Source organism: Sinocyclocheilus grahami, unplaced genomic scaffold (assembly GCF_001515645.1).
Source record: "Sinocyclocheilus grahami isolate Dianchi unplaced genomic scaffold, SAMN03320097.WGS_v1.1 scaffold344.1, whole genome shotgun sequence".
NCBI classification, from domain to species: domain Eukaryota; kingdom Metazoa; phylum Chordata; class Actinopteri; order Cypriniformes; family Cyprinidae; genus Sinocyclocheilus; species Sinocyclocheilus grahami.
In genome coordinates, this window is record NW_015505523.1 from 746,971 (window position 1) to 768,921 (window position 21,951).

At 34.6% G+C, this 21,951-nt stretch overlaps 4 protein-coding genes across 5 annotated transcripts in view; 1 reads left to right on the forward strand and 3 right to left on the reverse strand.

Annotated features, from left to right (window-relative positions):
• Window positions 1-153: 153 nt before the first annotated feature.
• Window positions 154-21,951, reverse strand: part of dub (duboraya) — a 36,149-nt gene continuing 14,351 nt past the window's right edge. Inside the window, exons 4-8 of one of the 2 annotated variants that reach the window (XM_016228756.1) lie at window positions 21,792-21,854; window positions 21,500-21,700; window positions 19,260-19,726; window positions 1,244-1,249; window positions 154-369 (exon numbers count right to left, since the gene is read on the reverse strand). In XM_016228756.1, coding sequence (XP_016084242.1) covers window positions 303-369; window positions 1,244-1,249; window positions 19,260-19,726; window positions 21,500-21,700; window positions 21,792-21,854 — 804 coding nt within the window. In that variant the 3' untranslated portion in view covers window positions 154-302. Of the gene's footprint in view, window positions 370-1,243; window positions 1,250-19,156; window positions 19,180-19,259; window positions 19,727-21,499; window positions 21,701-21,791; window positions 21,855-21,951 lie in introns of those variants that run through there. The other variant, XM_016228758.1, reaches the window with a different exon arrangement.
• ccdc90b (coiled-coil domain containing 90B) lies at window positions 1,454-4,116 on the reverse strand. Its single transcript, XM_016228759.1, has 9 exons — window positions 3,621-4,116; window positions 3,428-3,547; window positions 3,064-3,167; window positions 2,879-2,980; window positions 2,661-2,702; window positions 2,477-2,548; window positions 2,326-2,379; window positions 2,059-2,173; window positions 1,454-1,795 (listed from the first exon to the last, which is right to left on the reverse strand). Exons 1-9 carry the CDS (start codon window positions 3,715-3,717, stop codon window positions 1,740-1,742), a joined length of 762 nt encoding a protein of 253 aa, XP_016084245.1. The 5' UTR covers window positions 3,718-4,116; the 3' UTR covers window positions 1,454-1,739.
• On the forward strand, window positions 5,526-10,286 carry LOC107548176 (probable dolichyl pyrophosphate Glc1Man9GlcNAc2 alpha-1,3-glucosyltransferase). The gene is made up of 13 exons (XM_016228755.1): window positions 5,526-5,614; window positions 5,806-5,884; window positions 5,965-6,158; window positions 6,300-6,406; window positions 6,513-6,580; window positions 6,770-6,896; window positions 7,965-8,068; window positions 8,588-8,708; window positions 8,863-9,002; window positions 9,169-9,308; window positions 9,385-9,482; window positions 9,568-9,640; window positions 9,729-10,286. The coding sequence occupies exons 1-13, from the start codon at window positions 5,526-5,528 to the stop codon at window positions 9,961-9,963; spliced, it is 1,575 nt and encodes a 524-aa protein (XP_016084241.1). The 3' UTR covers window positions 9,964-10,286.
• On the reverse strand, window positions 13,061-16,544 carry LOC107548179 (guanylyl cyclase-activating protein 3-like). The gene is made up of 4 exons (XM_016228760.1): window positions 16,234-16,544; window positions 14,968-15,117; window positions 14,178-14,265; window positions 13,061-14,102 (listed from the first exon to the last, which is right to left on the reverse strand). The coding sequence occupies exons 1-4, from the start codon at window positions 16,426-16,428 to the stop codon at window positions 13,963-13,965; spliced, it is 573 nt and encodes a 190-aa protein (XP_016084246.1). The 5' UTR covers window positions 16,429-16,544; the 3' UTR covers window positions 13,061-13,962.

The following is a 21,951-nucleotide window of genomic DNA, read 5'->3' on the forward strand; positions in this document are numbered from 1 at the left end:
TTTAAATGTCTCTCAAAATTAGTTACAACCACATTTTTAGTTCATCTGCATTTTAATATTTGTAAAACAACATGTAATACATAAAATTGTATTAGAATTAAGCATAGTTTCCACAGTATAAAACCGTTAAATGTCTTAATTTCCTTTTTTAGAAGAAGAAAATAAAACCTTGGTCAACCAACATGCTAAACAGCTGTTAATACTCCTACTTGGCTTCTCTTCAAAGATATCCTACAGTGATATGAATGAAGCTCTAAAATCCAGAACCAGTGTGACAGGATTAGGCTGGTGGTCATGGACCCTCAAGATGGACATTGTTGATTCATATGTATTAGGTGTGTTGTGGCTAAAACCTGATTTATGTTTGTGCTACCTTGTAACCCATGGAAAAAATGTTTATCCTAATAGTGTTAAAATTTCATCACATGCGTAGCTCTGTGGTTCAATATATTAAGTGAAATGACTGCAATATATCAGAAAAAGCTTTTGGATAAGGTCGAATAACCACTATACAAAATAGGACAGAAAAGTGACATTGTCTGAATTCTTTATATATATATATATAGAGAGAGAGAGAGAGATAATATTTGTCATGCATACAAACATGCTCACAAAATCTTTTAACACTTCAAAAACATTTTCATTGAAAGGTTTTTTTTTTTTGCACTTGCATGAAAGGGAATAATGTTGGCAGATATCTTTTAAAAACTGAAAATGTTGATGTAAAAAAAAAAAAGGCCCATGATGACCTCTGATTTAGCCCACCGTATCGTATAACAACTCCAACAAAAAAAGGAAAATGCCATTAAAGAATATTTTCAATTTTAATTTCTATTTTTGTTTTACTTTATTGCATTTAAATGTAGAGAATATAGGCATTTTTTAAAATTTTAATATATTTGGACATAATGCAACATTTACTTTTCGACCCACGGACCTCAAACAAGTTAGATTTTTGGCCCTTCGTAGTTAAAGGGGTCATATGATGCGATTTCAATTTTTCCTTTCTCTTTGGACTGTTACAAGCTCTTGTTGCATAAAGAAGATCTGTAAAGTTGCAAAGACTTAAGTCTCAAATCCAAAGAGATATTCTTTATAAAAGTTAAGTTAGCCACGCCTACGTAAAACGGCTCATTCTAACATGTCCCCACATACCTACGTCACTGTGTGGGAAGATTTGCATAACACCGCCCAAATGTTCACGCAAAGAAAGAAGGCATAACTTTTGCTGAGGAAATACAACTTTGCGCTGTGGATCGCCGGATTGCCTTTCACCGTGGATGAAGCGGAGTCCAGCCCGGGGTCGTCACATGTGGTTGCCGCAAGCCTCCTTCGTCGAATCCGCCGGCCGTGCCGTTTTCAAGCTTTGTAAAAATCGATGCGTTTCAGAAAGGCGGGGCATAAAGGAGAAACAATAATGTACAGTATGTGGAAAATAATGTGGTTTCTTTTACCTTAAACTGCATAAAACGCATTTCATTACACCAAATACACAAAATAATACAAGGATTCAAACCATTTATTGTCAAATAATGTTCTTTTTAGCAACATCATATGACCCCTTTAAACATTTAGGCCCCTCAGATCTAAAGAAACTTAACACATTTGCTCACATAAAAAAACATAATATTGAAATGTAACAATATAATAAAATATATATACATCTGTATCATTAAAACAAAAGGCAGAACTTTAAAGATAAAAACTCCAGACATTAATTCTCTCCTGTTGTGTGGGATTCATTTCCAGAAGCGATAGAATCCCAAAGCAATTGCCAAGCAGGTGAAGACGCATGCTGTGAAACAAAATATATATATATTAAAAAAAAAAAAAAAAAAAAAAAAAAAACACTGATTCAATTTAACGTTGTTAGTGCCCATAAAACGAAATTGCATCAACAAACAGAAGAGCCACTAACAAAGCACTTGATTAATTCATTTAGTCTGTTATCAAATTCAGTGTCTTATCTGAAGGACTTACAAACAAGTCACTGCTAAGTCAAATATGTGTAGAGGTACAGTAGCTGTCATCTGTCTGAAAAGCATCTTGAGTACATACCTGCAAGATATCTAATCGTCTCTAGCTTGACTGATTCCAGGAGGGTTTTCAAAGAGGCAACTTCTATGTCTATTTTCTTTGAGGTTTCTATGGCTTCACTTTCTATATCTGCATTCTGAAAAAAGAACTTGACTGTAATAATGTTATATTTTTTATATGAATTATGATAATAAAAGCATTATGTAATTACACTGAATAGAAAATCTTACTTGTAATCATAGTTCAAATGATTGTGTTGCTGTGATCACAACTATTTGTAAACCTTACCATTTTTTGGAACTCTGTTCTAACTTCCATAAGTTTCTTCTCTTGTTCTGTAAACTGGAATAAATAAAATATATATTGGATTGGTTGAATGTTAAAGAAAAATTATATAATACAAACTTACACAAAATGGTAACAAGTAATGTACTCATACCATATCTGTAACTCTACTTCGCTCCAAATTAATGTCTAACTTTGCATCTGCTCTGATTTTTTGGCTTTCTTCCTTCAATGTAAACATAAAAAGATAAATAAAGCATATGTTAAACAGAAACAATGGTAATGTGCAAAATAATTTTTCAAATTCACACAAACTTCTTCTATCTACTTATACTCACCAGTAGTCTGTTCTTTATGTGCTCCAGCTCTGCTTTCATTTTCTGCATGTAAAATAATTGAGAAGGTAAAGAACTGAATAACACCGTCTATGACACATTTTAATGCGTTACGTTAGTATTAATACTTTGTGGACAAACATGTTTTTACTTTATATGGTGTGTTCTGATTGTAGAGCCAAAAACAAAGGATGAAATGCAGGTTAAAACTTTACTCTTACTGCATTTTCAGAGCGTAAACTGGCAAATTCACTCTTCTCCAAGATAACCATGTCTTTCCTGATAGCATCTAGATGAGCCATGATTTGTTGTAGAGCTATTTCCTAGACCAGACGAAGAAACCATATCATTCAATAGGGTTCATTATTAGTCATTTCTACTGACAGCAGTTTTGTTGGCTGTAAACCTGATGGGCTCCAGTGACCATGTCTCTGTATACGATGTCCATATTGGCTGTAGTAAGAGTCACCAGTGCTGTGACAATCACTTCTGCCTGCCTCTTTTCAAAGCCTGGATTACATATGCAGAAAAAACTGCTTAATTTTTTGGCAAGATCTAAACAAGCATTACATAATTAATGCATTTAATCAATGTAAAATATCTATATTAAGCTTCCATTTGTGTCTCTAAATCTTAAATATAAGACAAATTTAAAAATACAACAAATAGTAAAATTGTCATTCGTTTTAACCAATAAATATTAAAATGGCTTGCCATACTGATTAGAAACCTATATACAAAGTATTTTGGCAAGTACTTCTTAAGCATACCGCTGGTTTCCAGCTCTTTCACGAGCGCATGAGAGTCAAACGTGAGTTTCCTCTGCTCCAGAGGCGTCAACTCCACTTTTCTCACATCATATGTCTTAACAGCAGTCGTTTTACGGAAACCTAAAAGGAAAAATACGTCTTTAAACCCTTGAAATGTGCGACTTAGTGCGCTGTATCGTCGAACAACACTTACCTCTCTGGAGACACATTGGTTGGATGTTGAGTTGATGCCATTTTAACAGCGAGGAGAACTGGTATTGTCTCCGTATAAACATTCCCCAGCATGACATTGTTATATATAAAGTTATATGGCTAAACTAAATAAATATATGATTATTTATGTGGGATGTAATTGTTATGCGCATCTAACCTATACTTTTTGTAAACTGCTCAACAACAGCCAAGACGAACTCTAGTGTCTGCCCTTCCTCTGTCTGTCTTTCCAGGGCAAAACGACACACCTTTCAGGGTCAAATCGATTAGCACTGCCTTAAAAACTCTCCTAATCTGTTCGTTTACTATATGTGGTTTCCTATTTTGGTAGACTTTAGGTGACGTTTCGATAGATTGTGAAGAAGGTGGAGTTTTTCTTTTCTTTTTGATGGTAGAAATAGAATAAGCAACTAGAAAGGCAGTTAGCATGAAACAAGTGAGGCTTAGTAGCCCGGATGTTGTCTCAAATTTGTCATGCACGATGGTTTTGAAGAATATTTTTCAACTTTTAACTATTCACTATGTATTTTAAATAAACGCATTTTTTTTTATTAAAGTCTATTATGGCGATAATTTACGTATAAATGAATTATTATCCATTCCAGAGCGCTACTGAAGTAAAAGGACGATATGATGTGATATACGTTACTTACTTCAGCGCTGTTGTATGATTGACCAATCACAGTCGTTTGCGATCCCTTTGCGGCGTTCTTATTTTATTTTAGCAACCAACTTTTACATTTTCAAATTAAAACAATTATGCATTTTAGAGAACAAATAGGCTATCTCAGGCGACATACAACACAACGTCCTGATATATACATTTGACTCTAAGGAGCTTTCGACCCAGTGTTGCCAACTAATTTTCAGGGGAAGTTGCTAAAGGAAGATGGATTTGTTGCTAAACGACGCGATGTCATTGCGCGGTGACGTCATTGCGTAATCACGATGTAAAATTGTGTCACTGCATCAAATCTCAGCCAAATCTTTTTTTTTTTTTAAATATGTTAATTTAGATGTGTTTATAAAATAATATAAGTGCATAATAGAACATTAAAATATAAATAACTAATTTTAAATACAACATTGAATTATTTAACACTTTCACATTTTGTAACAATTACAATTTAAGTTTATTTTTATTAGCTAGTAAACTAGTAAAACTACTCATTCTGAACGATTCTAGATGTAAGCAGTGTATTAGTAGTTCGTATGCTACACTCTAAGAAAAGTCTGTAAAAATAGGGCAAAATCTATATGAAGGAATTTTCCGTAATTATTATTCACACGTTTTTTACCTACATTTTAAACTACGCATTGTATTTTGTGTTTTCGGGTTACAATGGATAACGGATAATGTCCTGGAAAATTACTACCTTTTTCATTTTTCTAGATATTTTTCTTACCGTGCACTAACTGATCAACAAACTCAAGTACAAGCTACTAACAAGGTGTATCATAAATGAACAATAATTCAGTTATTATTATTATTATTAAATTAAACAATTGCTAATAGCAGCCAACTTAATTCATGTGAATTGTGTACTGCTAGGCACCTTTGGTTTCCTCTTTTTGTGTAATTTAGATGGAAAATGTGTGCCTTTTTTATCGTTTGAGTCACTTATGAAAAGTTGCTAAATGTTGCCAAATCAATTTTAAAAAATAGCTACATTTGCTGCTAGGTGCTTTTGGAAGAAAAAGTTGCTAGGGTAGTGTGAAAAGTTGCTAAATCTAGCAACAAAATCGCTAAATTGGCAACACTGTCGACCTTCTGAGCCGCCACGCGCCCCCTGCAGGAGAACAAGTTTATGTCAGCAACATTGCGCCACCAAAGGTTGTAATTCGGCTTTTAGAAATAAAGTTTTCTTTTCATTTGGAAACTGTCATGGCTGCGCTCATGACTAACGATCAGAGCTGTTTTTTTGCTCTGGCTCTCGGAGTTTCATTTCTCAAATGTCTTTTGATAAATGCCTAGTAAGTGAATTTGACTCACATAATATACTTTTTCTCTCATGTGATCACATTAAAACGGAAAACCCATGGCTATGTTAGAAGAGCGACCAAATACTCGAGACTCATTCATTCCAGACTCTTCCTTTTACGAAGAGGAATTGATTGTTTTGCATCACCTAATGCCAAGCAATTTAATATTTATTGTATTTCAGCCATTCTAGCGACTTTGAGGTGCATAGGAACTGGCTTGCCCTGACTCACAGTCTGCCAGTACCACAGTGGTATTATGAGGTAGTCATATGGATTACAACAGTTTACAAACTATTACATACACAGGATTTAATTTTGTGGTTTCTTTTTTATATTTTCAGGCTACGTCTGAGTGGACACTGGATTATCCTCCCCTGTTTGCTTGGTTTGAATATGGACTTTCTCATATTGCCTGGTTTTTTGATAAGGAGATGCTGGTTGTTCAGAACCTGAATTATGCAAGTCCAGCCACAATCCTGTTCCAAAGACTGTCCGTCATTGTGGCTGATGTGGTCTTCTTTTATGCGGTTAAAGAGTATGTAGCTTTTAAATGCCACGATTTGATCCAAAGTAGTTTTTGTGCCTTTGTCTTTTTAGGTTTGAAAGATACTTGAAAGACAATGTTAAAGGCTTGCTTTTGTGGAATCTGAGATGAAGAACATTTGTACTATTCTAGATGCTGCAAATGTTTGCGAGAAGACAAAGGAAAGGACCTTCTGGGAAAGCCATCTTTTATCCTGACAGTGTTGTTGCTGTGGAACTTTGGCCTCCTAATTGTTGATCGTATCCTTGGAGATCTGGCACGCTAATAAGTCATGCATGCCCTGATGTGGCTCAGACATTCATTTCCCTGACCTGAAATTAATTTAGCTTGACTGAATTCCTGCAGATATTCATTTCCAGTATAATGGATTCCTGTTTGGAGTTCTTCTTTTATCAATAGCAAGACATTTCCAGGTATTGGCTGTAACTTCTGTTATTTAGTGAGTTTCATAACTAATACATAACTGCGACATAACTAATAATCTGAAATTTGAAATAAATTTGTATTATACATGTTTTTAAATAGAATTTCATTATATTTGAATTTCTGCAAAGTTTGTTGGAATATGAGTTTTTATCTTGAAAATGATTTTGTGTTAACAGAATAGACACTTTGAGGGGGCCTTGCTGTTTTCAGTGCTTTTCAACTTGAAGCACATATATCTATATATTGCACCTGCATACGGTATCTACCTACTGAGATGTTTTTGTTTCACACAGAGCAATGCAGGTAATACAATCTTATTTATATATATACACACACACACTACCGGTCAAAAGTTTGGGATCAGAATGATTTTTTATGTTTTTTACAGGAGTTTCTTATGCTCATCAAGGCTGCATTTGTTTGATCAAAAATACAGGAAAACATTTAATATTGTGAAATAATATTATGATGTAAAATAATGTTTTTCTATTTTAATATACATTCAAATCTAATTTATTCTTGTGGTGCAAAGCTGTATTTTCAGCATCATTACTCCAGTCTTCAGTGTCTCATGATCCTTCAGAAATCATTCTAATATGCTGAATTATTATCGGTGCTAGAAATTGTTGTGCTGCTTAATATCTTTTTGGAACCTGTGATACTTGTTTTCAGGGTTCTTTGATGAATAAAATGTTTAAAAGAAGAGCATTTATTTAAAATAGAAATATTTTCTAACAATATACACTACAATTCAAAAGTTTGGGGTCAGTACGTTTTTATTCTTTCTTTTTTTGAAAGAAATTAAAACTTTTATTCAGCAAGGATGTGTTAAATTGTTAAGAAGTCATAGCAAAGATTTATATTGTTAGAAAAGATTTATATTTTGAATAAATGCTGTTCTTTTTAACTTTTTATTCATCAAAGATTCCTGAAAAAAGTATTACAGTTTCCAAAAAATATTTGGCAGCACAACTGTTGCCAACATTGATCATTCTAATAATAAATCAGCATATTAGAATGATTACTTAAGGATCATGTGACGCTTTATACTGGAGTAATGGCTGATGGAAATTCAGCTTTGCATCACAGAAATAAATTATATTTTAAAGGATATTAAAATGGAAACCATTATTTTATATTGTAATAACATTTTGCAAGATTACTGTTTTTTTCTGTATTTTTGATCAAATAAATGCAGCCTTGATGAGCATATGAGATTTCTTTAAAAACATTACAAGTCTTACTGATCCCAAACATAGTGTGCATGTATACACATGTATATGTACTATATAAGTATTTGTGTGTGTGTGTATTCACAAAGACTGCAAAAAGACTTTGTGTAGAATTATATGTAAAAATCTTGTTTTTCAGATGGATCTTTGCAGTGGAGAAGTTTCAGTGTTGTGCGGCTTGTAACACTAGGAACTATTGTCTTGTCTACATTTGCAGTGTCATTTGGACCCTTTATAGCACTGGTTTGTTATCAATATATGAACAAAGCTCTTCATATAAGCACATACTATTCAACTGTAAAGTCAGTTTACATTTTTATTTTTATTCAGCAAGGATGCATTAAATTGATCAAAAGTGGGAGTAAAGAGTTTTTTAATGTTACATAAGATTTCTATTTTGAATAAATGCTGTTATTTTAAACTTTTGTATTTTATGATTGTGTATATATATATATACACACACACACAGTATATTAAGCATTAGAATGATTTCTGAAAGATCATGTGACGGAACTGGAGTAATGGCTGCTGAAAATTCAGCTTAAAAAAATCCTATTATTATTCCGCGGACAAAATATTTTAAAATAGAAAACTTTAATTTTTAAAGAAAAATTATATGTAGTAATAATAATAGTAATAATTCACAATATTATTGTTTTTACTGTACTTTTGATCAAATAAATGCAGTCTTTGTGAGCGTAATTTGATTTGCATTTGTTTTATTTTATCACAGAGATTAATTGATCAATTTTATTCATCAAGGGTCAGCTTCCACAAGTCCTGTCACGACTCTTCCCTTTCAAGCGTGGTCTGTGTCATGCGTACTGGGCACCAAACATCTGGGCACTTTACAATATAGCAGATAAAGCTTTATCCATCCTGGGTATGTTCAATAACTCAAACAATAGTGTTGTATAGGTTAAATAGGAAAAAAAAATAGAATCATTTAATTGTATGTTCACATTATGAGCATTGTCACATAATGATGTCACTGTCCAATTGATTTGATCCTGATCGTTGCTAATTCACTTATTTAGGTGTGAAATTCAAACTGCTTGATATTAACAAACTTCCCAAGGCCTCAATGACTGGTGGTCTGGTTCAGGAGTTTCAGCACTCTGTGCTTCCTTCGGTCTCTCCTTTAGCAACCCTTGTTTGTACCTTACTGTCAATATTGGTGAGTTCTTTTTTTATTTGCATTGCTAAATTGAATATTAAAATAGATGGCCTTAATTTCATTCATTGACATATGAATAATGATCAATACAAAGAAAGAGAAAATTGATTTCTAGATTTGCCATGCTCTGATGCATATACCATTTTTGTCACTTTGTCTCTTGCAGCCTGCACTTTTCAGGATATGGCATCGACCTAATGGAGCGAGAGGGTTCTTGTGCTGCCTTGTCATCTGTGCCCTTGGATCGTTTATGTTTGGTTGGCATGTGCATGAGAAAGCCATTCTGATGGCCATACTTCCTTTAAGGTGTTCATCTGATGGTATTCTTACATAAGCACGTTCTGCCAGCCGCCTACTATAAACACAGTTTCTTGTTTTTCAGTTTGCTTGCTGTAGAGAGTAGAGAGGAGGCCAGGATTTTTCTAATCCTCAGTATAACCGGTCATTATTCCCTATTTCCACTCCTCTTCACAACCCAAGGTACGTTCCGTTCAGAAAAACTCACAGCAAGTGTTTTGCATCATCACTGAATGTAATTCTTAAACATTTGCATTTTTAATTCCAGAGTTGCCCATCAAAATATTTCTCATGTTGCTGTTTACAATCTTCAGTCTCACTTCTCTAAAAACGCTGTTCAGGTCTGTACATTAAAATGGGATTATTGGGCCATTATTGTCTTTGTTTGAGCAAAGTATTGGTAATGTGATTCTTCATTTGTTTTTTCAGGAAGGGCGGTGCTTTGTTGAACCCGCTGGAAGCGACGTATCTCTTGGGCCTGATTCCTCTTGAGCTGATCTGTGAGTTTGTTTACCCTCTGACAGTCTGGCAGAAGACATTTCCCTTCCTCCCTCTCATGCTCACCTCCGTTTACTGTGCGCTGGGAGTGACATATGCCTTCATCAGACTATACATTTCATTGCTGACATGTTCAGACAGCACTAAAAAGATTAAAACGCAGTGAATCGTGTGATTTAGGTGCTGGAGACTGTTCATTTCTGATGAGTTGGACAAAAAATGAATGATTTGTAGCTGATATCTTGGGATTTGTTTGGAGATGGTTTGTGGGATATGAGTATCTTGGTACTCAGTTGTTTATTTCTTTAAATAATGATATAATGTAGCATATGGATACAAATGTTTCTTTTTAAAGGTGTTTCTATAAATGTATTTGCTTAGTAAACCTGCCAATGGCCTGCAGTGTTGTTATTATCAACTGAAACTATTAAAACGTATTTTGAAATAAAGCTGAAATAATTTAAATATAAATATTAGACTGAAAAACAAAAAAATAAAGAAATGTTGCTGAAATAAATGCAAGTACTACAATTACTAAAAATGAAATAAAAATAAAGCTAAATAGAAATACTACAGAAGCTAATAAAAATGATGAAAGCGCATACCAAAACTAATTAACATAAAAAAAAAAAAAATTAACTATATAAATATGCAAAATAAAAACTAATTTCAAATATTAATAAATAGTATTGCAGTATACCAATAAAACTAAAATGGCCTGCTTTTAAACATTGGTTTGTTTAAACCATTTTATTAATAACGCAACATAAATATTCCATACCAGTTGACATATTACCTGATTCTAAGTACAGTAAGATGATTCCTCATTGTTTTTCCTGAAATATTTCTAGAGTGAAAATCATCAAATACAGAGATTCGTCACTGGAGGCAAGTGTGCAGTGCAGGGTATGAAAACGATAATCTCAAAGCTTCATATCGAGCATTTGTGTCTTCCATTAAAAACATTATTTAGAAAACAAAGAAATCAAAACCAGTTCTCACTTGTCTTCTTGTGAAGGTGCCAACTCAACATTACAAAAACAGTTGTGGAAGTCACATCATGCTAAATAAATTCCATCTTACTGCCTCAGTTCCGGGGCCACATTTATAACACAAAATCCATGCCAACGTTCAAATTTGATAAAATCGATCATCGATGTGGAAAAGTGCTTAGTGTCACTTCAGGTTCTTAGCAGGTGTTTGCACTTTTTTGTGCGTATGTTTGTTCACACGTATGTATATTTGAGGAATGATCTTAGATCAAATGTAGAACGGTTTATACACAACATTTGTGACACTGGACCACAAAACCAGTCATAAGGGTCAATTTTTTAAAATTGAGATTTATACATCATTTTTCATTGATGTATGGTTTGTTAGGATAGGACAATATTTGGCCGAGATACAACTATCTGAAAATCTGGAATCTGAGGGTGCAAAAAAATTAAAATATTGAGAAAATCGTCTTTAAATTTGTCCAAATGAAGTTCTTTGCAATGCATATCATTAATCAAAAATTAAGTTTTGATATATTTATGGTAGGAAATTTACAAAATATCTTCATGGAACATGATCTTTACTTAATATCCTAATGATTTATGGCATAAAAGAAAAATCGATAATTTTGACCCATACAATGTATTGTTGGCTACTGTTACAAATATACCTGTGCTACTTATGACTGGTTTTGTGGTCCAGGTTCACATTTTATAAACAAGGCCCCCGATCTCTGGTGTGCATCAACTGAGCAATGTCTCACTAGTGTTTATCTATTGAATGCAATTTAAATTTAGTGTTAAAAGACCAAGCCTCAGTCAAGACAAACATATTGTAACTGTCTGCTTATTAGTGATGCTGTTAAAATATTTCCAAGAGTAAAAGCACTTTTAGAGTCCTTTTGTGATTTGCTTGTGCTTTCCAGTGCAAGGCTTATCCAAAGGACTCAAGACTGGTAAAACAAACACATGCAGACCTCTAAACATTGAAATTACAGAAATATTCATTTAAATATGTGCATTACAAATTCAGATTTTTGGGGTCAGTAAGATTTTTTATGTGTTTTTTTATGCTCACCAAGGCTGCATTTATTTGATAAAAATAAAGTAAAAACAGTAATATTGTGAAATATTATTACAATTTATAGTAACAGTTTTCTGTTTTAATGCATTTTAATGTATAATTTATTTCTGTGATGCAAAGCTGAATTTTCAGCATCATTAATCCTGTCTTCAGTGTCACATGATCCTTAAGAAATCATTCTGATATGCTGATTTGATATTTAAGAAACATTTCTTATTATTATCAATATTGAAAACGGCTGTGTTGCTTATTTTTTTGTGGAAACTGTGATACTTTTTTCAGGATGTTTTGATTAATAGAATAACAGCATTTTTTTGTAGAAATCTTTGGTAACATTATAATAGAATAACAGCATTTTTTTAGTAGAAATCTTTGGTAACATTATAATAGAATAACAGCATTTTTTTAGTAGAAATCTTTGGTAACATTATAATAGAATAACAGCATTTTTTTTACTGTCACCTTTGATCAGTTTAATGTGTCCTTACTGCATAAAAGTTTTCCCCCCAAAATAAATATAAACTAAAATAAAATTCTTAATGAACTTAAACCTATGAATGGTATTATATACAAGTCTGAAATATGTAGTTAATAATTTAGAAGACTTTTAGTTTTACTGTTTTGACAGCTAAGTTTAGATCAGCTAAAAAGATGATATATGGAAATGCATTTAATGAATTTCTTTTGCACCTACTGCATCAGCTAACTTTATCAGGTAAATTTGATACTGTCCCTTGATAAAGTGCTTTATTTGTGATGTTATATCAGTGGTTCTCAAATGAGAAATGGGTCTTAGGTCTGTTCTGATGGGTCACGGACAGCAAAATAAACAGGCACAATGTCCCACATGGTTAATAACGTCAAAGAATGTTGATGTCAGCCTTTTGTGGCCAAATATTGTGTTTATTGTAATATACAACATTCTATAGAAATATTTGATTTACAGTTACATTTTGTACAATAAACTATTTTCGTTCTGTGTTGGGTTGCCATTTGATGTCCAGTGTAAAACAGTTGAGAACCACTGCTCTATATACAGTAATTTCACAGTTTTAAGGGCAATTCAGGCCACGTCGGCAATGGACTGTCTCAGTTCACTCAGAGCAATATAGTGATGCCGTATACAATTCATGGATTATATGATGTGCTCATCCAATGAAAGTCACTAGTGTTTAGAAGACTTTTAGTTTTACTGTTTTGACAGCTAAGTTTAGATCAGCTAAAAAGATGATATATGGAAATGCATTTAATGAATTTCTTTTGCACCTACTGCATCAGCTAACTTTATCAGGTAAATTTGATACTGTCCCTTGATAAAGTGCTTTATTTGTGATGTTATATCAGTGGTTCTCAAATGAGAAATGGGTCTTAGGTCTGTTCTGATGGGTCACGGACAGCAAAATAAACAGGCACAATGTCCCACATGGTTAATAACGTCAAAGAATGTTGATGTCAGCCTTTTGTGGCCAAATATTGTGTTTATTGTAATATACAACATTCTATAGAAATATTTGATTTACAGGTACATTTTGTACAATAAACTATTTTCGTTCTGTGTTGGGTTGCCATTTGATGTCCAGTGTAAAACAGCTGAGAACCACTGCTCTATATACAGTAATTTCACAGTTTTAAGGGCAATTCAGGCCACGTCGGCAATGGACTGTCTCAGTTCACTCTCAGAGCAATATAGTGATGCTGTATACAATTCATGGATTATATGATGTGCTCATCCAATGAAAGTCACTAGTGTTCTCCACTGAGCCTTTCCTTAAAAAGCCCCACATTGCTCACTCCTAAGCCTTGCCAGCGGTTCCTTAGTCTACTGAATCCCTTATAGCATTAGAAGATCAATGTTCAGCTGAGGACAGCTCAGATGCAAGGCTTGGTATCTCCACTGGGTTCAGACAGCACAATGCTTGGGCAAAAGTCTAAGTTCCCCTGAGAATTTTCTGTTGAGGAAATCACACAGCTGTGGTGGGAAGCTGCATCTGTTCCTCAAGAGTGGGAATACCAAACTCTCAATTCATTTGGTTTTCAGGTGGGCAATTTTCTGGTTTCTCTGTCATTGAGATGGAGTTTATCCAGCCTAACTCGCATTGATTGGTTTCTGTCGCCCTTCGACAATAATGACCAGGACTGGAGTGAGGTCCATCAGTTTCTTCAGCATATCCATAATGTCAGGATGATCTTTGGCTCCTTCAATGAACTCCTCCAGCGTCAGTTCACCTGAACGTTTAAGTAAAGAGAGATGTAGAATCTCTATATGTATATAGATGAGGATTTTCATGAACTGGTTCTCACCTTCTCCGTTAACATCAATCTTTTCAAATATAAGAGCCACTACTTCCTCTGGCACAATGTCACGATTTCTTGTGATGTCTTGTATAGCCTGTTGTAGAACAAAAGAACATATAATTTCAGAACTTTTTAAATAGAAACATAGATGAAAATCAATTACAAATTCCCATCTCTAGAACTGCAGCATTATTGTATGCAGCCACCTGAGGTCATCTGAACATGCCACGTAACACTATTTCCATTCTAAGAAGTGTCAGTCTCAGAAACCTCCGCACAAGGAGGACAGTTCTCTAACTGGATTAAATCAGATCATCTACAAGTAAAGCAGACTGATCCAGTGTCCATGTTAACCTGACCCGACCTGCAGTCAGGTTCTATGTTTGACTTTCTATTTTTGGTTCGTTCACAAAGATCTGATGTGGGAGAAAATATAAATGTAGATAATACAGTGATTATCCTAAGCAGAGGTTAACGTATGACATCAGGTGCGTCCCTACTTATGCACTATTCTGTTATGTTTTGTCGTATAAATAGTGCGAGTAGAGTGTTCACACTGAAAATTCCAAAAAGTAAAAGTGCACAACCAAAAAACGGTGTAATTTTGAACACTTCATGCACTCAACTCTCACAGGCTCAGCTTTATGTCGCGAAGGGGTCGGGGCTATCAGACTCCAATTATGAATGAAGCACTACATGGTTAAGTACATAGTGTATAAGTGCATAGTGTATATTGCATCATTTGGGATTTTTTTTTACAGCTGTTGAAAAAAAAAACTTTAAAATGTTCACTTACAGTAAATATTGTTTCCAATTCATCCTTGTCAATTTTTCCATTGCCATCCTGGTCAAAAAGTTTAAAGTACCATTTGAGTTTCTGGTTGATTCCCCCCTTGAGCATTAAGCTGATAGCAGCGATATATTCCACAAAATCGATGTATCCATCCTAAAGAAAAGAGAGAAAAGTGCAAGAGAGACAGTTCATATTACAATATTATTTGTTAGGCTGTTTTAATATGAACAATCCAGCTAAGGAGAACCAAGCAAGATCATTATGTTAGCTTGTTTTTTTTTGTTTTTTTAACCTTAATCAATGTAAGCTTTGTAACGTTGTTGCATTGTAAGCTTTTCTCCTCTAAGCTGTACGGTCTACTATGAGATCTCAATGTTGTACTTGACTCAACATATCAGTAAACCAATCAAGTGAGCTTGGAAAAATTACACAAAATGTAACCTCCATAGTTCTTATTAAACCTCATATATCATATTGCCTGCTGTCGACACAGTCCCCATATGGCAAAATATAAAAGTAAAATAAAATGGCCAAAAAAATATTGCTAGAATAAATGTTAAAATACATTTAGTTGCTAATATTTCCTCCTATATGTTTGCCAATTTTTTAGCTATATTTTCATATATATTTTAATATATTTATACTGTCCAATTTATGCTTTAAAAATAATATTTTGCACTGACCCAAAATGCATTGTAAGACTGGATTGGAAGTATTTTCTCAGCTGTTGAAGTACATTTTGTAGTATATTTTGGCATTTGAACAAAGCAAAATGGTAACTAAATGTATTTTCAATATAAAAGTATATTTATTTTACTATACATGTATTTATTTACAATCAGCATATATTTGCCATATATTTTGACCTTTTTTTGTTTGTTTTTTTTGCAGAGTGGGTCAGAAGGCTTTTGAACATAATAAAAATAGGTATATTTAAACTGTACATTACTAAATGATACATGTAAATATTAATATTGTGCAGTTTTATCCAAAGAAACTCAGAAATGCATTTGCTGCCACTTGCATTGCTAATACCTGTGTAAATGATAAATGGTTTACCACCAGAGTTTAGCTTGTTTTACCAATCTGATCTCTGGTGCACATGCACACGTTTATTTGAAACATCCATTTAAGATCAAACAATAAATGATAGCTATGTAACAGGTCTGATCGCAGAATTAGATCCATCACAGTCCTCAGAAATTACAACGCTGATTGATGTTACATTCTAATGTAACAAGACAAATCACTTCAAGAATGAATCCTCACCCCATCCGTGTCGAAAGTGAAGAACACTTGGTCCACGTAACTGTTAGCATCCTCATTCATCCCCTGCAGTCCCAGGATGGACTTGAGCTCAAAAAGTGTGATCAGGCCTGATGGAGACTCCCGCATGAACTTGTTATACCAGTGGTGCATGTCCTCAGCGAGGATGTCATCCAGACTTGCGTGTGTGTTCCCCATGGCTGTGCCCTGCAGCCCTCACTGGTCCAGGCGGTTGCAGGCCTGTGAGCTCTGACGGCGAGGTGCAGACAGGCCTCCAGGATACTGAATGTCTGAACTTAGATCCAGGTACCAATAAAAAAAGATGGCACCTTAAAATAACTACTGCTAATGGGATAATGACGAGGCCTGACCGTTAAAGAGTAACTGGCACAGAGTAGAGAATGCTTATATAACAGCGTTCAGCCTCCAGATAAACCGTTTGTGCGGTCGTTGTAGTGCAGAGTGCATCAGAGGCCACCTCTCACTATTATACTTATCCATCCAGCTCTCAATGCAGACTTTAAATAACTTATTTTACAAAAATACGTTTAAAACTTAAATAGGAGTGATAGAATTCTGTAAATACATACTTTGTATACTGTATACACTGTGTGTGCGTGCATGTAAAATGTATATTAATTTTGTAATTTGCTAGTATGATTTTTTTCATATTATGGCTGCTAACACATTAAAATTCTATACCATGTTGTCTGAATATTAAAAATAAATAAAAACAAAAACTATAACCAATCATTTTAAAGACTACAATTTAGGCATTGCAACATTTTACATATATAATTATTACATTTAGATCATATTAAAAAATTATATATTAATAATAATATTGACCATTAACTGATATAGGAGAAATATATTGTGCATCCCTACATTTCTTTGATAAATGATTGCATGTAGTTTCTGATCATGCAGAATCTACATAACATTTTATACTTCATAAAAGTATATTATTGTAGGATTTATTGTTTTGCATAAATTCAATTGAAAAAATCATTTATGCAAATAAGATGTTTTGCATAACCAGCTAAACATTTTTACAAAAACAGCAAAATCCAAACTAAAAAGACTCCATGTCTTTAGTTTAAAAAAAAAAAAAAGCTGCTGCTGCAAATTGTGTCGTTCCATTTTCAAATGAAAACTAAACTGGGGGGGGGAAAAAACTAAATTAAGTGATCATTGCAAATGTACAATCACTATTCTGTTTCAGGTGAGAAAATTGCTGTTCACTTTCATTTTCTGAATTAAATAGAAATGAAGGGTGAAAAAGCTTTTTTTTTCGCAATTCATGGGTAATGGAGTTGTCACACAACACTTTAGTGTAAATGCTATTGGTGATATGACCTGATGATCTCCCAGCTTTGTTTTGTCCACATGCCAGTCCGATCCCTGACTTTTCTCACTTGAAAGTGGTGACGAGACAGACCTGTGCTCTTCGTTAGGGTCTTAATGTGGTTTGTATCCACTGCAGTAAATGGGATTAAGTGACTGTAGTCATGAGCTCAAACGTTCATTGTAAGCATTAGCCTGAACCTCTCAACTCATTACTTTCCTGCCATTTCTAAAAATCTCTGTCAAACCTCACTTAGGAACAAAACAATTGAACACATTAATGATCAAGGTGCGACACATGTAAACATACTTACATAATTATATAAAAACGTGAAATGTGATTAGCTCGTGTGCTATGCCTGCTCAAACCTGAGCAACAGGAGGATGCTACTCATCTTTGGAAAAGATTTTATAAATAGTGTCAACTGTAATAAAAGCATAATTATTTGTAAAACATACATTGTCCAATCAGAACAATAGAGTAAAGCAAAAAGTGAACAGGCTGTAATTTCACCTGTGAAAATCATTTTCAAATTCTCATAGCAATGGTTATCCTCCTCATCGATTTCATATGGTTTATTTTTGCATCACACTTTCCTGTGACAATATTAGCAATCAGGACCATCCAAAAAGTCTGCTAGTATTTCAGTGAAAGCCAGATTAGGAAGCCTGAGTTGATCCAGTTAATCATTCCTCTCCTGACCTTGAATATCTGATTCCAATCTTTAATTAATCTCATTGCCATTACTGGATAATATTGAATCCTTTCACAACTTAGAAAAGCAACATGATAATTGGGTCCATGCCATAGTTAAATATACCAGTCGTAGTAGTGTTCAGTGTGAATATTAAAACAGAACACATGCTTAATGAGCGAGATTTAAATGATAATCTGTGCCTCACTAGAGCTTCCATGAGCTCAGCACAGATCCCAGGGATGAGAACAGGCCTAACGCTGAAAATCTGTCAGTGCCCTGATTAGAAGATTTTCTAAGAGGAAGAAGATATTTCTATATGCATATTTGTAGCTAATATTTTGTCTAGAGGCCGGAATAGGACCAGCCAGGGTCATGACCTCGTGGTTCCATCTTAATGATCTTTTAAGTGGGAGAACTTGCACAATTGGTGGCTGACTAAATACTTTTTTGCCCCACTGTATACTATGATACTTTTTACATCCAACATTGCACTGAGAAAACTACAATATTTTCCAATGAAACGTGGAAATGATTTTTTATTTTCTGCAAAGATCAACCATTTTTTATATTTATATGAATACAACTGTAAACATAAACAGAACAGAAAAAGTCCTTCAGTGACTATTAACTATATACAAAATATTTCACAAAACAAAATAATGTGTAAATTCACACAAGCGGCTCAGAACAGAGGTATTACCAAAATGTTAATACAACTGTACGGAAGAGAAAATACTGTTGTTCTCTGCACCTGCAGGTTTCGCTTGCTCATTCAAACGACTCAAATGTGTGAAATCTAAAACCAAGTTATTCACATTATTCATCTTCTCCTGATGTCTTTGCTTTGGTTAAGCAGTGAGTTCTTCAATCTGACCTTTTTCCTCTATTGAGAGACTTTACGATCCTGCAAAATATAAATAATGAGATAAAATGAAACAAGAAGTTGGTGCGTGTAACTAGTGTGAACATGGATATGACTTGCACTCACTTGGCTCTAATGGTTTTACTTCATCTTCTTTCTGTTCCTCTTCTTTCTCATCTGTTGTGTCCGGTTCTGTTTGTGGTTGCGTGACTGGCTCTTCGCGTGTTTCTTCTGTACTGTTAGCCAGCTGTGGTTCATCTTCACTTTTCTCTTCCTTTGTCTCTGGTTCTGTTTTCTCTTCTTTCTCTTCTCCCTCTTCCTTTTCTGAAGTCACAGTCTCCACTTTTTCCTCCGGTTCTGGCTTCTCAGAATCTGTGGATCTAGTTTCCTGCTCAATCGGTTCTTTAGAGCAGAGAGATTCTGCATCCGGTGAGGTCTTGAGTTCTTCAAACACGTCTCCTTCATGCCCGTTTGGAGTCGTTTGATCGAGGGTGGCTGTTTTATCCACCTCTTCTCCGCCTTCATCTGCACTGGACTTCCTGTGTCGGCGAGACGGCGGGCGCCGCTTGATGGAATGTCGAGCTCTACCCTGTGCAGATTTCAAAATGCGTTCGAATTCAAACACTGTAACAGTTTTTATTGGTTTGAATTAGGGCTGCACGATACTGGAAAAAACTCACATTGCGATATATTTTTTTTCTGCTATATATATTGCGATATGGAAAAAAATATGATGACTTCAATAGCTCTATTTGGAAAAAAAAAAATCAACGATTGGGGTGATTTTGTAGGCGAGTAAATCAGCATAGGAAATAAACTAATTACAAGCATAGATAAATAACAGAACAAAGATACAAATGAAATAAACAGTGCTTTATATTTTTCAGGTAAGTCTAACAGTATTTAGGTACAGAAATTTAATAATCAAATGTAAAGAGGCCAATGGGCAAATTTGGCCAGGATGCCGAGGTCACACCCCTACTCTTTTCGAAAGACATCCTGGGATTTCTCAGAGTCAGGACCTCGGTTTAACGTCTCATCCAAAGGATGGATAAAATAACACTGCATAGCATTGCTATGCCAAGCAACCGTGACCTGCAGGTCAGAGGCCAATGGGCCAGTTTGGCCAAGATGCCGAGGTCACACCTCTACTCTTTTCGAAAGACATCCTGGGATTTCTCAGAGTCAGGACCTCGGTTTAACGTCTCATCCAAAGGATGGATAAAATAACACTGCATAGCATTGCTATGCCAAGCAACCGTGACCTGCACTCTCCACGACGACGCGGAAGTTTCAACAAAGGATAAATGGATTTCCAGCACTGAAAATCGCGTGCAGTAGCTCTGCTACTAAATTTATTTAAAATGGGTATCTCTGTACAGCCATCGCGTCCGGTGTAGACACTGTGTCTGAGTGTGAGCAAAGAAAACAATCAGTATAAATATAACGATCAGTATACTAAACATCGCACATCCTGCGATGTGACTATCACGGATGCGCACATCGCGATATCCATACTGAAACGATATATCGTGCAGCCCTATGGCAAGCCGTTTTGACTTTTATTCATTCTCAGGATATGAATTCTTGATATCAACAATTTAATTGTCACTAGTGACAATTAAATTGTTGATATCAAGAATTAACATTGTTACTAGTAACAATGTTAATTCTTGATATCAACAATTGATTTTGAATGGCAGCCTATGGTGACATTTAACTAGTGAAAATACAATTACAGATATCAAGAATTATAGTTTTTACTAGTTGAAAAGTAATTGTTGATATCAAGAACTGATTTCTTACTAGTTGAAATTCCAACTTCACATATCAGAAATACAATTCTTACTAGTAAAAACCTTTATTTTTGATATCAGTAATCACGTGGGTACTAGTACAGACGTCTATTCTTGATATCAACAATTGATTTTGAATGGCAGCCTATGGTGACATTTAACTAGTGAAAATACAATTACAGATATCAAGAATTATAGTTTTTACTAGTTGAAAAGTAATTGTTGATATCAAGAACTGATTTCTTACTAGTTGAAATTCCAACTTCACATATCAGAAATACAATTCTTACTAGTAAAAACCTTTATTTTTGATATCAGTAATCACGTGGGTACTAGTACAGACGTCTATTCTTGATATCAACAATTGATTTTGAATGGCAGCCTATGGTGACATTTAACTAGTGAAAATACAATTACAGATATCAAGAATTATAGTTTTTACTAGTTGAAAAGTAATTGTTGATATCAAGAATTCATATCCTGAGAATGAATAAAAGTCAAAACGGCTTGCCATAGCAGCCCTACTTTGAATTCACTGACATGTGAAATGATACGAAGCCTCAAACCTTGTTGATGCTTTTGAGAACAGTTCCCTCGGCGGTACTCTCAAAGTTGGCAGGAGTTTCCTCTTGTTTGGGTGTGACAGTTGCAGGAGGACTAGAGGGGCTGCTGGGAGAGCCGGGGGAGAAGAGCGGCATCGGCAACTTCACCACCCCTGGGCTCTTTGGGAAGGGCGGAGGTCCCGTGGGAGAAAGCGTAAGGCTGGCCTGTGTGAAATGGGATGGAAAATCACTTTAATTATCTAAAGCAATACTGACCCCTGTCCACTAGAGGGAAACATTGCTGTGAACAACCAACCTGCAGTTTCTCAATGAGGGCAGAGTTTCTGTTCTTCCTGGTTGATACGGTTTCAGCTCCTTTCTGAACGGATAACAGAATAAATCAGTTATGTAAATATAAAAACTTTTAACAATACTAATGTTTTATATTGAGACAAAGCTTTGAAAATCTGCATCAT

What these genes read in the sequence shown, in the direction of transcription:
- ccdc90b (XM_016228759.1), bottom strand. Translation starts at nt 3,717, where the DNA reads ATGTCATGCTGGGGAATGTTTATACGGAGACAATACCAGTTCTCCTCG. An exon ending in ACCAATGTGTCTCCAGAGAG is followed by an intron (nt 3,548 to 3,620) that starts GTAAGTGTTGTT and finishes TTTTCCTTTTAG; the next exon opens with GTTTCCGTAAAACGACTGCT. An exon ending in TGGTCACTGGAGCCCATCAG is followed by an intron (nt 2,981 to 3,063) that starts GTTTACAGCCAA and finishes CGTCTGGTCTAG; the next exon opens with GAAATAGCTCTACAACAAAT.
- LOC107548176 (XM_016228755.1), top strand. Translation starts at nt 5,526, where the DNA reads ATGGCTGCGCTCATGACTAACGATCAGAGCTGTTTTTTTGCTCTGGCT. An exon ending in TTGGACCCTTTATAGCACTG is followed by an intron (nt 8,069 to 8,587) that starts GTTTGTTATCAA and finishes TTATTCATCAAG; the next exon opens with GGTCAGCTTCCACAAGTCCT. An exon ending in GTACCTTACTGTCAATATTG is followed by an intron (nt 9,003 to 9,168) that starts GTGAGTTCTTTT and finishes TGTCTCTTGCAG; the next exon opens with CCTGCACTTTTCAGGATATG.
- LOC107548179 (XM_016228760.1), bottom strand. Translation starts at nt 16,428, where the DNA reads ATGGGGAACACACACGCAAGTCTGGATGACATCCTCGCTGAGGACATG. An exon ending in TCACTTTCGACACGGATGGG is followed by an intron (nt 15,118 to 16,233) that starts GTGAGGATTCAT and finishes TCTTTTCTTTAG; the next exon opens with GATGGATACATCGATTTTGT. An exon ending in AATTGGAAACAATATTTACT is followed by an intron (nt 14,266 to 14,967) that starts GTAAGTGAACAT and finishes GTTCTACAACAG; the next exon opens with GCTATACAAGACATCACAAG.